This window comes from Peromyscus leucopus, chromosome 14 (assembly GCF_004664715.2).
Source record: "Peromyscus leucopus breed LL Stock chromosome 14, UCI_PerLeu_2.1, whole genome shotgun sequence".
NCBI classification, from domain to species: domain Eukaryota; kingdom Metazoa; phylum Chordata; class Mammalia; order Rodentia; family Cricetidae; genus Peromyscus; species Peromyscus leucopus.
This window is the reverse complement of record NC_051075.1, coordinates 52239289-52253822: the sequence shown is the minus strand read 5'-3', so window position 1 is coordinate 52253822 and position 14534 is coordinate 52239289. Positions and strand designations below refer to the sequence as shown.

Genomic DNA, 14534 nt, shown 5'->3' with positions numbered 1-14534 from the left:
GCAGTGCCCGGCCGCCCGCGCCGCTGTCCCCCGCGCCGCTTCTGCTTCTGGTTAGGAAGATGACTGTGGGGAGGTCTGCCGGAGCTCCCGAGTGCGCGGAGTGCAGCCGTGAGGTGAGCAGGGAAAGGAGGAAGCAGGATGCCTCGGAAAGGAATCCCCAAGAGAGGAAGCTGTTTAGCGTTGCCGTGGAGACAGAATCAGGGGCGTGCCGCCGAAGGGCGTGGAATTAAAATTGCAAGTGCGTTTAGGCATCGAGAGAATCTGTCTTGGGGACTTGGTCCACTTGCATCTTGTGCCAGGCTCTGACATCGGGGAGCGTAGCAATAGCAAACCACGAATTAACTTTGAAAATATTAAAGTGATCTCCATCTTCCTATAATTATCCAGAAAAGGCAAATCCAAGGGGCAAATCGATGCGTGCGACTGAGGAGGTGGGGAGAAACCGAGAGGCTTGTAAAGGCTTCCAAGGTTTTTGTTGTTATTTTAGAGTAAGAAAAATGAACCAAAATGTACTGTAGTGATGAATGCGCAGCTTTGCGAATATACTAAAATTCATTAAACTGTGTGCGTGTCTCCTCTCAACCTCATTTTTCCAGAAAAGAAAACAGATCAAACAATTTGCCCCCCAAATCTACAAAGATAGAAGGTAGAGTGGCGGTCGCCTAGGGCTGACAGAGGGAAAGACGATATGGGAGGGTTAAGGGAAATAAAAAAAATGCCAACTAAAGGCTATAGTGTTTCTTGAGGGCAATGGTTCTCAACCCGTGAGTCCTGACCCTTTTGGAGGTTGAATGACCCTTTCATAGGGGTGGCATATCAGATATTTACATTATGATTCCTAACAGTAACAAAAGTACATTTATGAAGTAGCAACAAAAATAACTTTATGGTTGGGGGTCACCACAGCATGAGGAACTGTGTTAAGGAGTCGCAGCATTAGGAAGGTTGAGAACCACTGCTTTAGGTGAATGATGAAAAATGTTCTGAATTTGTACTGTGAGTTAGACAACTCTGACTGTATTAGAAACCGGTGGGTTATACACTTTAAACAGTTGAGTTGTATACTGTGGACAGTGTGTTTCAGTAACGTTGTTTGCGCCAGCATTATAGCTCAGACCTGTAATCCCAACAACTCAAGAAACTAAAGCAGAAGGATCAAGAGTTCAAGGTCACCTTCGACCCTGTCACAACAAAGAGAGGGAGAGAAGAAAAGGGAGGGGGGAGAGAATTGTACCCTAGATCACATGCTCTCCAGCAACAGAGCTATGATCACAGCACATACATACCTTTAACTCAGATGCACTGCTCCAACTGCAGCTAAACATCTATAGTCCCCTCCTGGTCTGGTACCTTCAATCTAAGGACATCTCAGGCCATGTCCTCCAGCCACCCCAGCCTTCTTTTTCTCACTACCAGATTCATTTGAGGAAGTAAAAATCAGCCTAAAACTGAAAATCAGACACTCCTGACTTCAGTGGTTCAGTTTACCTTTCAACTTTATAATGGTGGAAAAGCAACATGCATTCGATAGAAACAATACTTTAAACTTTTGTTTTCTATTTTTTGTGGTACTGGGGACTGAGCTTCGGACCCTGTGCATGGTAGGCAAGTGTTCTACTGTGGAGCTAAATCCCTTGCCCCAGATTTCAGTCTTTCTCTAAATAGCAGTAGGACACTCTGTGTTGGGCAGTGACAGTGACTTCACTCACTTCATGCACTTCTAGTGAGTCACACAATCAGAAGAGTGGACAGTGGCTATTTTATAAGTGTCCTTTGTTGGTATGCTACGTGCTCATTAGGTTAATGCATTAGTGCACTTTTATTTAAAATACTTTAACTTAGAATAGGTTTGTCTGAACATAACCCATCGTAAGGGAAAGAGCATCTCTGTCACTGAGTCTAGCAGATACAGCCAAGGCCAAACGCAGGATTACCAACAAAACAGTGTTTCTGGGGGTTCTGTAACATAGTTGTAAAATTGCTACTTTCTTCTAAGAGATTGTGCTTACTTATCAATTGTTTCCCTTTGCCTTGCTTTGTTCACACTTTTTCAATAAAAAAAAAAATTGCACAAGTATCCACCTTACTAGACTGTTCTCTTCATCATAGCACCTGTCCAGAGTTGGCTCCTCTTCCCCTAACCCTCCTCTCAAAACTGTCAGAATACGCTGATCCTAGAAATCTATCCCCACTCATTTGCTATAGTTTTCCACAATGTTGAGCAACAAATTGATGAATTTAATCCTGATTATTGGTGCATTCCTGGCCTCTGACATCTATCGGCAGAAAAGCTTTCCTGGGATACATTCGTGTTATCCTGTTTTCCACCTGCTCTCACTAGGATACATGCTTCATGACCTACTAGGAGCTCGACCCATATTGTCTTATATACCAATGGATGAATGTAGTTTCGATGCTGGTGCTTTACAGTGCTGCGCCTCAGGGCCAGCCCTTGAGCCTGCTAGGCAAGGTCTCCACCACCGGGCTTCACTCCTAGCCCTGGAAGGCTTTCAAAGCTGGCTGGGAGTTCTGCTCTCCATATGGCTCTTCCACCTAGACACATCACCCCTCCTGTTAATCATCCATTCCTGGTAACGGTGTGGAAATTGGTTAGGATATAAGGAAAGTAAGAGGGTCGATGGGGAAATCAGAAAAGGAAGATGGGTAACAATTACATAAATCCCAAGTAAACCTGGGAACAGATTGTAGCCGAGGTCATGGGCAGGACTCCTGGAGCACTGAGAACAGAATGTGCGGGTCCAATTAGGTACTCAGAGTGCTTTCTGTGCTGAACAGGTGTTAGTTCTCTGGCAACCTTTACTGCCCATAGTCAGGCATCTAATACCTCGTATTGTGAAATGTCTTTTGAGTGAAGAACACAGCTTACTTTTCTTTGCCCCTTCTTAGTCCCCAATATACTGAGGCTTATTCAAAGTAAAGTTAAAGTCATTTTTAAGTAACTTTGAAATCAGGGTTTTACTCATTCATTGATTTCTATTTTGTTTTAGATATTTCCCCCCAGATCCTCCTCAGACACCGAGCCAGAAGATGAGCTGTCTGGAGAAGGGCTGCTTTTGCCCAGAGCTGGTAAACTCCATGAGTTCCTCAGCCCAGAGGAGCAGACAGACTCTTCTGACTCCACTGGGAGCTTTTACAGGACCTTACAGGTTCAAAAGCAGAATGGCAGGTGGAGTCTCGTGGGGTCTCCCTTTCCATCTGACCCAGACAGTGATGAGAATAGCTCTGAAGATGAGGAAGACTTGGAGAGTTTCTTCCAAGACAGGAGCAGGGGGAAACCACAGGTCCAGGACCCTTCATCTCTCAGGTAAGACATTGCACTCAGTGACTGCCACATTCTGGCACTCCAGGCCAGTCACACCATGTCTCAGGGCCTTGCCTCCCCTCTGTAAGACCGCCTCGGCAAGTTGTCCCTTACCTAAGACCCAGCCCAGAATTAGCTCTTGGATCCAATCACATGTTGTGATTCTTTCTATTTTTATTTATTTTTTTGTTTGTTTGTTTTGTTTTTCGAGACAGGGTTTCTCTGTGTTGCTTTCGTACCTGTCCTGAATCTCACTTTGTAGATCAGGCTGGCCTCGAACTCACAGAGATCCTCCTGGCTCTGCCTCCTGAGTGCTGGGATTAAAGATGTGTGCCAACACTGCCTGGCTATTTATTTATTTTTTAATGGGGCCGGGGGTTTCTGTATGCTTTGGAGCCTGTCCAGAACTCACTCTGTAGACCAGGCTGGCCTTGAACTCACAGATCCTCCTGCTCCTCTGATTATTTGTTCCACTGCTGTATTTTTTTTTTCTGGCCTCGAACTCACAGATCTGTCTACCTCTGCCTGCCACCGCCTGGCCTGTGATTTTTTAAAATGTTTAAAATCTTTAAAAATGTTGTTTTATGTCTGCGGGTGTTTTGCCTGCATGTATGTGTACCATGTACATACCTAGTGACCATGGAGAACAGAAGAACATTAGGTCCCCTGGAACTGAAGGAACAGACAGCTCTGAGCTGCCACATATGTTCTGGGAATCGAACCCAGGTCCTCTGGAAGAGCAGCCAGTGCTCTTAACTGCTGAACCACTCTCCAGCCCATGTGTTTTGAGTCTTACCCAGCGATCCTCAATAACTCTGGGCAGCACTTACTCAGTGGAAGCACTGGAGCTGACCAAGGGATGCCTTTCCTCCGAGAATGACAAGTCATTGTCTGGGGCCCAGTCTGCCAGTGCACATATATATGCTTTGTCTTTTGTTTTGTTTTTTCCCTTCTTTTTGAGACAGAGTCTCATGTAATCCAGGCTGGCCTGAAACCCCTGAACTTCCCAGTTACACCTCTCAAGGGCTTGGATTACAGGCATGTGCCACCACACTGGCCTGTACCTCATTTGATATGTACTCTCTTCCCAGTAACCTTATAAGTGGATATTATGTTTGCCACTCTACATGGGAAATCCAAAACCCTCAAGGTGTGAATTGGATCCCCTGACTCTGCGGCCCTGCGTTACCCCACTACAACTGTTTATCTTATGCAGTTATCAGACTGCAAAGGGGCAATTCCTGCAGGAATTCCTAGGAGATAGTTCCTGTTGGGCTGCTGGGATTGCCTGTGGCAAGAAGGGAAGCCTAGCTGGTAAGGTTAAGAACTTAGAGGCCTTTCGGGCTTTGGGGTCAAGGCTGAGAAGCCTCCTGGTTATGATCTGCTGGGCAGGGAGGCTGGAGGGGAGCTCTCCGAGGAGCCAGGCCTCCTGACTGCTGGGTCCCCCCACAGCACTGCTTTCTCCTCCAGGTGTGGTTCCATGAGGCGCTGCAGCTCCATGACCAGCCTCCCCTCTGACCTTCCCAAGGCTCCGATCCTGCCAGCCTCAGACTCTGGGCCTCCCTCCCAGCACAGAAGCGTTTCCTCCTGGGCATCCTCCATCACTGTCCCTCAACCCTTCCGCATGACTCTGCGTGAGGCCCGGAAGAAGGCCCAGTGGCTGGCCTCACCTGCCTCCTTTGAGCAGGAGAGGCTGCAGGCCCAGAAACAGGGCCAGGAGGAGGCAGAGTGCTACCGGCAGTTCCGGGCCCAGCCTGTGCCCGCGCACGTCTACCTGCCGCTCTACCAGGAGATCGTGGAGCGCAGCGAGGCACGGAGGCGTGCAGGGATCCAGAAGAGGAAGGAGCTGCTTCTCTCCTCCTTGAAGCCCTTCAGCTTCCTTGAAAAGAAAGAGCAGCCAAAGGAAGCTGCTCCACAGAGAGACTCGGCTGCAGTGGCTCAGGCCAAGGTCCCCCTAAAGAAGGCCACTAGAAGGATTCCCAAGGCCATTCTGGAACCAGCCCTTGGGGACAAACTCCAGGGTAAGGATACTCTTGGCACCCCTGGCTACCTCTGGCCTGGGGTCCCCAGAGGCACTGCAGGGATTTAGGATGAAGATTCAGAGACTACACTGGTGTGGAGATTGCCCATGCTCCATGTAGGCCAGCAGAGAGAGTTGGGTCTGTCCGAGGTGGTTCTCAACCTTCCTCATGCTGGGACCCTTTAATACAGTTTCTCGTGTTGTGGTGAGTCCCCCACCCCTGCAGACCATAAAACGATTTCATTGCTACTTCATAACTGTAATTTTGCTACTGTTATGAATCGTAATGTAAATATCTGACTTTTTGAGACAGAGAATTGTCTCAAAATTCTACCTGGTGGGGTCGAGGCCCACAGGCCGAGAACCACTGATGTATAGGGAGGTCCTACAGCAACAGCTCCCCCACCTCTTGCCCCGCCCCCCCCCAGGCTCAGCCTGGTGACCTGGTGTAAGCACACGTGAAAGCCTCTGGCCTGGCCTAGGTATGGAAGCAAAGATCATAACATGAAGGCCCTCCCTCCACCAGCCAGTGGCCTTTCCAGCCTGCTGCCTCTGGGAAGGCCAGCTCTCCCTCCCTCACCCTGCAGAGGGGCTAATCACTTAGGGGCTGGTGGTTAACTTGTTTCCCGTTATTTACCACTGGCTTTAGCACGCTGCTGCTCTTAGTGTTTAAATGAGGGTAAGTTTGGGCCTGTGGTTGCCTGTGCCTGTAATCCCACCTACTCAGGAAGTCAAGGCAGGAGGTTGGAGGAGTTGGAGTCCAGTCTGGTCTACATAGGGAGTTCTCCAGACCTGCCGCCTCCCCTCTTCCTTCACTGCCCTCTTCACAGAAGCGGAGCTCCTCAGGAAAATTCGAATCCAGATGCGAGCCATGGACATGCTCCAGAAGGCTTCGTCCCCCATCAGCACCTCCAGTAGCCGGGCTCCCCGCACCGCTGCCCGCACCCAGGAGGAAAAGCTGAGCTTTCTACAGACCGAGTTCGGATTCCAGCCGCGGGTGAACTCTGTGGTCCCTGACTACGAGGGCCTATACAAGGCTTTCCAGAGAAGAGCGGCCAAGAGAAGAGAGACCCGGGAGACAACTCGAAACAAGCCCTTCCTACTCCGGACTGCCAACCTGTGCCACACTCCGCGGTCCTGTGAGGCCACTGCTGCTGGAGGAGGGAGGATGGGGACCCAGGCAGGTAGCAGCGAGGACCCATGTCTCAGAGGAAGGCATTGTCTTGACACTTTTCTGTCTTGAGCTTTATTGTTTGAACACCTGCTCAGTTGCACGTAGAAACACGTTCTGTAAACTGAAAACAAGAACATGCCCTTTCACACCTCCCCAGAGGCATTTCTGCAAACGGAAGTCCCGGCCAGTCTGAGAGGCCGGTCTGTCCTAACTTTGTTTCCGCTGCTGTGATAGAATGCCCTGACCAAAGCGTCTGGAGGGGGAGAGGGCTTATTCTAGTCAGAGTCTGTGACAGCTGGGGGTCAGAGGGGCGGGTGCCAGAGACAGCTGACGCACTTACAGTCAAGGGCAAAGAGTGAGTGAGTGCACACCTGTGCACACTCTGTCCACTCCTCTGTGAGTGAGTGCACACCTGTGCACACTCTGTCCACTCCTCTGTGAGTGAGTGCACACCTGTGCACACTTTCCACTCTCCTACAGTTGGCCGGTCATGAGTGAGTGCACACCTGTGCTCACTCTGTCCACTCTTCCACAGTTGGCAGGTCTGTCCACCTTAATTAAAACAATCAAGGTAATCCCCCGTGGACAAGCCCCAGGCCTGCCCGATCTAGACAGTTCCACACTGAGATTCTCTTTCCAGGTAATTCTAGAGTGTGTTAGGTTGACGAAGCCAATCACACAGCTCCAGAACACTTCTCACTTGACTGGAAATGTTAGGATTGGTATGCAGGTGTGGGCCTTGTCACTCAACAAGATCTTGTTCTCCTTCTTCCTGGGGTGGGGGAATAAAGATTCTCCTGTCTCGTCCTTCACCGAAACTGAATCCTAGTTAGGACAGAAACTAACCCCATGTCGTCACCAATGCCAGCCCTTCTCTCTTGCAGAAGTCGCCTCGGCCAGCAGCTACACCCCTGCCAAGGAGTCGTTCTCTGAGTGGCCTTGCTTCCTTCTCTGCCAACACCCTCCCTGTGCACATCCCAGATGCCACCAGGAAGAGGGAGTCTGCAGTCCGGTGAGTAAGGAGGCCACCACAGACTCTGACAGGCTTGGGTCCCAAATGTTGTTCCTGCTGCTCCTGCTGCCCGGCCTCTGCCGTTATCAGAAACACCTCGGGACTGAAGGAATCCTCTGATTCCACGGGGCAGGAATACGTGCTCTCATCCTGCAAATCCTTTTGGGGTCTTAGTCTGTGCAAGACACGGTGTTAAGCCAGAGATGCCCGGAGAACTCAGTGTAATATGAAGTCTGAATCATCGTGGGATTTTTCAGGGTGACTGCCCTGTTTTATGAGCAGTGCACGTACAGAGGACTATGACGACGCAGGGAAGCTTAGGGTGGTGGTCTCACATCTTTTGGATCACATGTCTAAGGTAAAACATGAAGAATAGACTAAGGAGGAAGGGGCTGGGGAGACGGCTCAGTTGGTAAAACATCCGCTGTGAAGTGTGAGGACCCGAGTTCAGATTCCCGGCCCCCTGTATGTCTGTGTACCTGCGACTCTGGCCTTTCGGGTCAGTGGTGGGTGGAGAGAGGCAAATCCTCCCACTTGGTGGACATCCAGTCTAGCCAAGAAGGGAGTTCCAGATTCAGTGAACAGTGCAGTCTCGAACCATAAGGTAGCGCCAGCCAGATGGCAGGCTGGGTAAATGCACTTGCTGATGAGCCTGCCGACCTCAGCTCACTCCCAGGACCCACGCAGCAGAATGTGAGAAGTGACTCTTGCAAGTTATCTCCGACTTCCACATGCATACTGTGAGAACTGCCCCCTCCAAAGAGTAAAGAGGATCAGCCAGGAGGTGGTGGCACACACCTTTAATCCCAGTACTCAGGAGGCAGAGGCAGGCGGATCTCTGTGAGTTTGAGGCCAGCCTGGGCTACAGAGTGAGTTCCAAGACAACCAGGGCTACACAGAAAAAACCCTGTCTGGAAAAAACAAACAAGCAAACAAAACAACAACAACAACAACAAAAAGAACAAAGAGGAACAAGTCAGACAAAGGCTAGAGAGAGAGAAGTTTCCAGAACAAGGGAGTGTGTGAACCCTGCCCATGAGACAGGAGCAGTGTTTGTGATGTCCAGCCTGCTGTCCCTTGCAGTGTGCTCAGTGGCCTTTTCTCACTGTTGTAAAAATACTAATAAAACCGGAGCAAAAGCCTGTGTGTAAGAGGGAAAGGTAGCCTCAAGTCTGGAAGTTCTAGCAGTCCAGCTGACCTGACCCTGTGGTGCTCTCATTCAGTCAGCAGGAAGTCCTACCTGAAATGAGCCAGGGGAACTGTGACTTAGCATGAAGCTGAGCCTGGGCAAAGGCCTGACACCTCAGGGCCTCCCAGAGCCTCCCAACTTCTCCTTCAGACGTTGCGGAATATATTTAGGATACAGAGATAATCCCTCTCTCCTCAGATTTATATTGTCTAAGCCCAGGCCAAGCCCATCATATCTGCTATCCAACGGCAGGGCATGGACATTGTAGATTAGCTTTTGTGCCTTTCTTCCTGATCTGTTTGAATGTATTTCTTTTTTCTTTTTTTTTTAATAGATACGATTTTATTTTATTTATTTATTTATTTTTGGTTTTTCGAGACAGGGTTTCTTTGTGTAGCTTTGTGCTTTTCCTGGATCTCACTCTGAAGACCAGGCTGGCCTCGAACTCACAGAGATCCTCCTGCCTCTGCCTCCCGAGTGCTGGGATTAAAGGTGTGCACTACCACCACCGCCCGGCTTGAATGTATTTCTAAGTGCAGAGTCTTATTACTTCTTTTGGTGGAACCTACCACAGAACTCTAGAATAATAACACAAATTGAGTGCTGCAAGTTGAACCCACATTGCCTACATTGGAGGAGGCCTGTTTCCAGACCTTTGTGGAAGTGGAGAGTTGACCTCTTGGAGAACTGGGAACCCAAGTCACTGGTTGACCACTGTTTATAACACAGTGGTCAGGGCAAACTCAGGAATCTGCCATCCTGGTTCTGATTTTGGCTTTCCCTTTGTACACTGAGTAGCTATGAACAAGAGGCTCTCTGCCTCCCAGTCCCTGTGTCAGAGGAAGTCTCGAGTGTCTGCCTCCGCAGGCCTTGTGAGAACTGCATGAGATGAAATGGTCTCTGGTTCTTGGAAGGCAGCGTGGTGAATGGTAGCTCTAGCTCTTCTCCAGGTAAGGGAAAAGCCGACCCGACCCAGTGAATCTCAGCTGTAAGGCCATTTTAACTCAGGTATTCTGTTCAAAGAATGGGAGTCTCTTGGTGGGAAATCACAGGACCCATAGTGCTGAACCTCTGATCCTGCTCTCAAGTGCCGGGATTACAGGTATGTACCGCCACGCACATCCCCAGAATCATTCTTTCTGGAAGTGCACTTGTGGCAGATTGATAGAAAATACCTTATTCATAGAAACACCAGCTAGGAGCTGAAGAGAGTTAAGAGCATACATTGCAGGGGATGTGAATATGGTTCCTAGCACCCACATTAGGCAACTCACAACTGCCTGTCACTCCAGCTCCAACAGACTTGATGCCCACAGGATCCTGGGGGCACCTGCACACACCCCTGCCCTCCAAATATACACATAAACAAACCAAAAAAAAAAATCTTACAAAAAACCCAAAGCAAAAACCACTTAACTGAATTTCCAGAGAAGTTACTAAGTTACTTACAAACGCACCCAACTTATCTGTTATTTTTGCTCTCTCCTTTAGAATGTCACTTGAAAAAAAGGACAAACCAGACATTCAGTGGTTGGAGATGCACAAAAAGAACTGTCAAGCCATGTCTAAATCTGTGACCTTGCGGGCAAAAGCCATGGATCCCCATAAAAGTCTGGAAGAGGTGTTCAAAGCAAAGCTTAAAGAGAACCGGTCAGTGTCCCCCATGTTCAGAAGGGTGTCTGTCTTAGGTTACAGCACAACACTGGCTTTGAAATAGCAAAATGGAGTCAGGGTAAACTGAGTCACCAGAGTCAGTCAAGGATTTTGTTTGGCAGGCAGTAGGGATTCAGTGTACATGGGGATAACTGCTTAGCTTGAAGGAAGGGTTTTCTAATTGAAAAAGATTGGTTGCTTCTAGAAACTTTGTTAATTCCAGGAACAATGACCGTAAAAGAACAAAGGAGTACAAGAAAGAGCTGGAGGAAATGAAGAGAAGAATACAAACGAGGCCCTACCTCTTTGAACAAGTTACCAAGGTAAACCCAGACTCCTCTCTGCCTTGGGTCAAGTGTTTTAGAAACTGTATTAAAGAGTTCCTTAAGACTCAGCTGTTCTAAACTGAGGTGATAAAAGGCACAGGCACAGGGACGTTCTCTTCGATTCCGGGCCATCATGACATGCACAGCCTCTGCCATATGCTTCCCCCTCCATACTGTTCAGAAGGTCAAAGTGACGGGGCAAGGGACATGGACGACATGGACTCAGACTTCTGCAACACAAGCCAAAATAAGAGTCTCTCTCTCTCTCTCTCTCTCTCTCTCTCTCTCTCTCTCTCTCTCTCTCTCTCTCTCTCTCTCTCTCACACACACACACACACACACACTCACTCTTTCTCTCTCTCTGTTTTTTTGTTTTTGTTTTTGTTTATTTTTTCGAGTCAGAGTTTCTCTTTGTAGTTTTGGTACCTGTCCTGGATCTCACTCTGTAGACCAGGCTGGCCTCGAACTCACAGAGATCTGCCTGGCTCTGCCTCCTGAGTGCTGGGATTAAAGGCGTGCGCCACTGCCACCTGGCTTCTTTTCTCTTTTTAAAATGTAAAGACATTTGAGACAGGGTTTCTCTTTATGTAGCTCAAGCTGACCTAGAACTCACTGAGTCTGGGCTGGACTTGACCCCACCATCCTCCTGCCTTAACCTCCCCTGAGCTGGGATTACAGACGTGCACCACCACACCCGGTTTTTACATTGCTTATGTCAGGCAGTTAGTTAATGACAAGGGCTATTTGCTTTTTTAAATTTTATTTATCTTTTATTTTACATGCATTGGTATTTAACCTGCATGTGTGTCTGTGTGAGAGTGTCAGATCTTGGAGTTACAGGCAGTTGTTAGCCGCCATGTGGGTGCTGGGAAGTGAACCCGGTTGGTAGAGCAGTTGGTGCTCTTAACCACTGAGCCATCTCTCCAGCCCCAGGCTGTTTGCTTTATTAATGCCATTTTACTCCAAATATAGATCCTTAAAGGTCAGGGTGCTTTTAAGCACCCTCCAAAGCTCTTTCCAGATTAAGTGGCTTTCAGGCTGAAAGACTGATTTGAAAACATTCTCTGGACTTGAAGAGGTCAATTCGATTAAGATCTCCTGAAGGAAGCCCTGGAGCCCTTGAACACCAGAGACCTGCCCCAGGCAGTTAAGTGCTGTGTGTGGCTCTGTGGTTCACTGTAGGCAAGAGCTCCATCATACAACAACATGTGTGATATTCCTAGGTAATGGTGGGTCTCCTGCTGCAGATGCCCCTCCCCCATGCTGGACCATCTAGACTTTACTTAGGCTGACCTCTTTAGGTTCATTTTTGTCAAGTAAGCTTATTCTTCTTTTCCCAACAGATCTTTCAGCATTCTAAAACAAAATACAAAGTAGTCTGTGATTTTGTTCTTGAATACATAAAACAAGATAGGCTTCTTCTGGCTCTATGCAGACCATCCTCCTGCTAAGTATTTTTAATGTTAGTCTTCCTGATGATGGTTTGGGTGCTTTTCAAAGGTGTGGCTCTCAAGTTAATTAACAGCTGACACCTCTCAGAAGTGTTAGAATACAGACCTGTAGGCCCCATCTAAGACTAAATGAAAACCTGCTCTTGAACAAGATCCCCATGGGACGGACTCCTTTACCAACTATGGCTATAAAATAAGGCTCTAAGGGAATTTGGTGCCAAGTTTGGTCTGCACTGAAGGTGGGGGTGGTGGCGGGGCAATATTCTAAAGCCTGATTTCCCAGGGAACTCAGAATCCCAATTCGAAAGACTGCTGCATCAGCCAGCTTCCACTCCACAGGCGCTGGCCAGGAAAGAAGCCGAAGAGCGGTACCGGAACACCCTGCGGCAGGCTGGCCTGGAGGAAGAGTTTGTGATAACCAAGAGTCAAGGCCCACCGGCTGTGCAAAGCAAGGAGAAAGGCAAAGTCAAGGATTCTCACAGGTAAAGAGAGCCTGGGTCATCCCGTAGCTCTAACTTGCTATCCCCAATGATGCCACTAGGAGCACACTTAGAGAAGTTACTCATTTTGAGATTGCAGTCCTGCACATACATAACAACTCGTCCACACACCTCTGAGCCCACATCTCTGCTTGTGAGATGATAATACTGCTTGTCTGGCAGACTTCCTTATGGCTGACTCCCTGGCATCACCTCTTTCATAACTGATATATTATAAGCAAAGAGAGAAAAGCAAAATATTACTGTTATTTCCAATTTTATTGTTTTAAGTCCAAGTAATTCCTGTTTTTATCTTTAAAATTCCATTTCTACCAGATAAAATAATGAAAATGTTGAGACTATTCTTAAGCCTTACATATCCTTTCAATTTAAAATATTGTTTTTTTCAGCATCCATGAAACTATAAAACTCAGCATCGGAGACTCATGGCAGGATTTGGAAGACTCTAGACCAGCCTGCTGACCCAAGGAGGAGCTGGAAGAGCAGTCAGTGGCTTGAACAGCTAACCAGATGGCTTGTTGAAGCAGTTCACTCATCATTATCCCATTTGATCGTCAGGCAGCCACCTAACTAGGTGAGGAGCTTGAGTTTAGAATCACGGCTACTGTTCAGGAATGGGAGGCAGTAACAACAGAAATGGCCTGCAGAGATCAAAGTGGAGTGGAGGGGGAGGGGTCCTGGCCCAGTGTTAAAGGGTCTTGTTTTGCACTTGACACTACGGAGTAGGAATAGAAAATAAGGTCCACACCTGTGGGGTAGGAATAGAAAATAAGGTCCACACCTGTGGAGTAGGAATATGGAATGCAGGTAGAAAAACAGGTAGCAACGAGGAAATGGAGATCCAGGACCGCTGGACCAAACGCATTCGCATCAGCCAGAAATACGGTGTGTGAAATAAACTATATTTCTCATTAGTCCACATCTGCAACCTTAAGCACAGGCTTTATCATTAGCATCTGACTGACACACAGGGACAGGTCAGTTTCTATCCCATACCTACTGTGTGCCCTGAGGCACCCCTCTTGGGGTTGTTGAAATGAAAAATGTTTCCAGATATTGCCAAATGGCCTCTAGAGGGCAAAAAAGTCCTGGATTGAGAATCTCTGCCGCAGAAAGCAAAGACTGGCAATTTTGGAAAATCAAGTAATTGCTATGAACTTGGTCGCCATACTAAAGAATAATCATGCATGCCAGTAACAAATTCAGAACAGCAGGGTTTTTTTTTTGCCATTCTTTGAGAATACAGCAGTGTTTGCATGTATGCATTTTAAATAAAGCTCATTTTAAATAAAACTTCTCCGACCACTATGATTTTGTACTAATAGTGGATCTTTGGGTTGTCTTTCTTGTCAATAATTGTGCCATAGGCACATAATGGGCCAACAGAAGCCTATTTCTCATGTTTAACAATTTCTGGAAAATTCCGAGTTACCCTTTTTAAGACAAGGTTTCTCTGTGTAGCTCTCACTGCCCTGGAATTCTCTATAGAGCAAGATAGACCAGGCTGGCCTTGAATTCAAGAGATCCAGCTGCCTCTGCCTCCTGAATGCTGAGATTAAAGGAGTGCACTGCTACCAGCTTAGGTTTGCCAATTCTAATTTAAAAAAAAAAAAAAAAAAAAAGACACTAGTTTCAGGTTTTCTTTTTCAAGACAGGGTTTCTCTGTGTAGACCAGGCTGGCCTGGTGTCGTTTTTTTTTTTAAAGATTTATTTATTTATTATGTATACCACATGTATGATTGCTGGCCAGAAGAGGGCACCAGATCTCATTACAGATGGTTGTGAGTCACCATGTGGTTGCTGGGAATTGAACTCAGGACCTCTAGAGAACAGTCAGTGCTCTTAACCTCTGAGCCATCTCTCCAGCCTGGTGTCCAGTTTTCTAAG

The 14534-nt window shown here is 47.7% G+C and overlaps 1 protein-coding gene across 2 annotated transcripts; it reads left to right on the top strand.

Moving 5' to 3' along the window:
- Window positions 1–16: 16 nt before the first annotated feature.
- On the top strand, window positions 17–13932 carry Fam161b (FAM161 centrosomal protein B). Of its 2 annotated transcripts, none has more exons than XM_037210712.1 (9): window positions 17–113; window positions 3009–3325; window positions 4793–5343; window positions 6173–6522; window positions 7401–7528; window positions 10209–10367; window positions 10594–10693; window positions 12487–12629; window positions 13061–13932. In XM_037210712.1, exons 1-9 carry the CDS (start codon window positions 60–62, stop codon window positions 13107–13109), a joined length of 1851 nt encoding a protein of 616 aa, XP_037066607.1. In that variant the 5' UTR covers window positions 17–59; the 3' UTR covers window positions 13110–13932. The 2 variants fall into 2 exon arrangements, with proteins under 2 accessions (XP_037066607.1, XP_028732691.1); XM_028876858.2 differs by having other exon boundaries at window positions 13037–13932.
- Window positions 13933–14534: the final 602 nt, after the last annotated feature.

Coding starts and splice junctions, on each gene's coding strand:
- Fam161b (XM_028876858.2), top strand. CDS start 60: ATGACTGTGGGGAGGTCTGCCGGAGCTCCCGAGTGCGCGGAGTGCAGC. Junction 3,326..4,792: donor CAGGACCCTTCATCTCTCAG/GTAAGACATTGC, acceptor TTTCTCCTCCAG/GTGTGGTTCCATGAGGCGCT. Junction 6,523..7,400: donor GAGGGAGGATGGGGACCCAG/GCAGGTAGCAGC, acceptor TCTCTCTTGCAG/AAGTCGCCTCGGCCAGCAGC.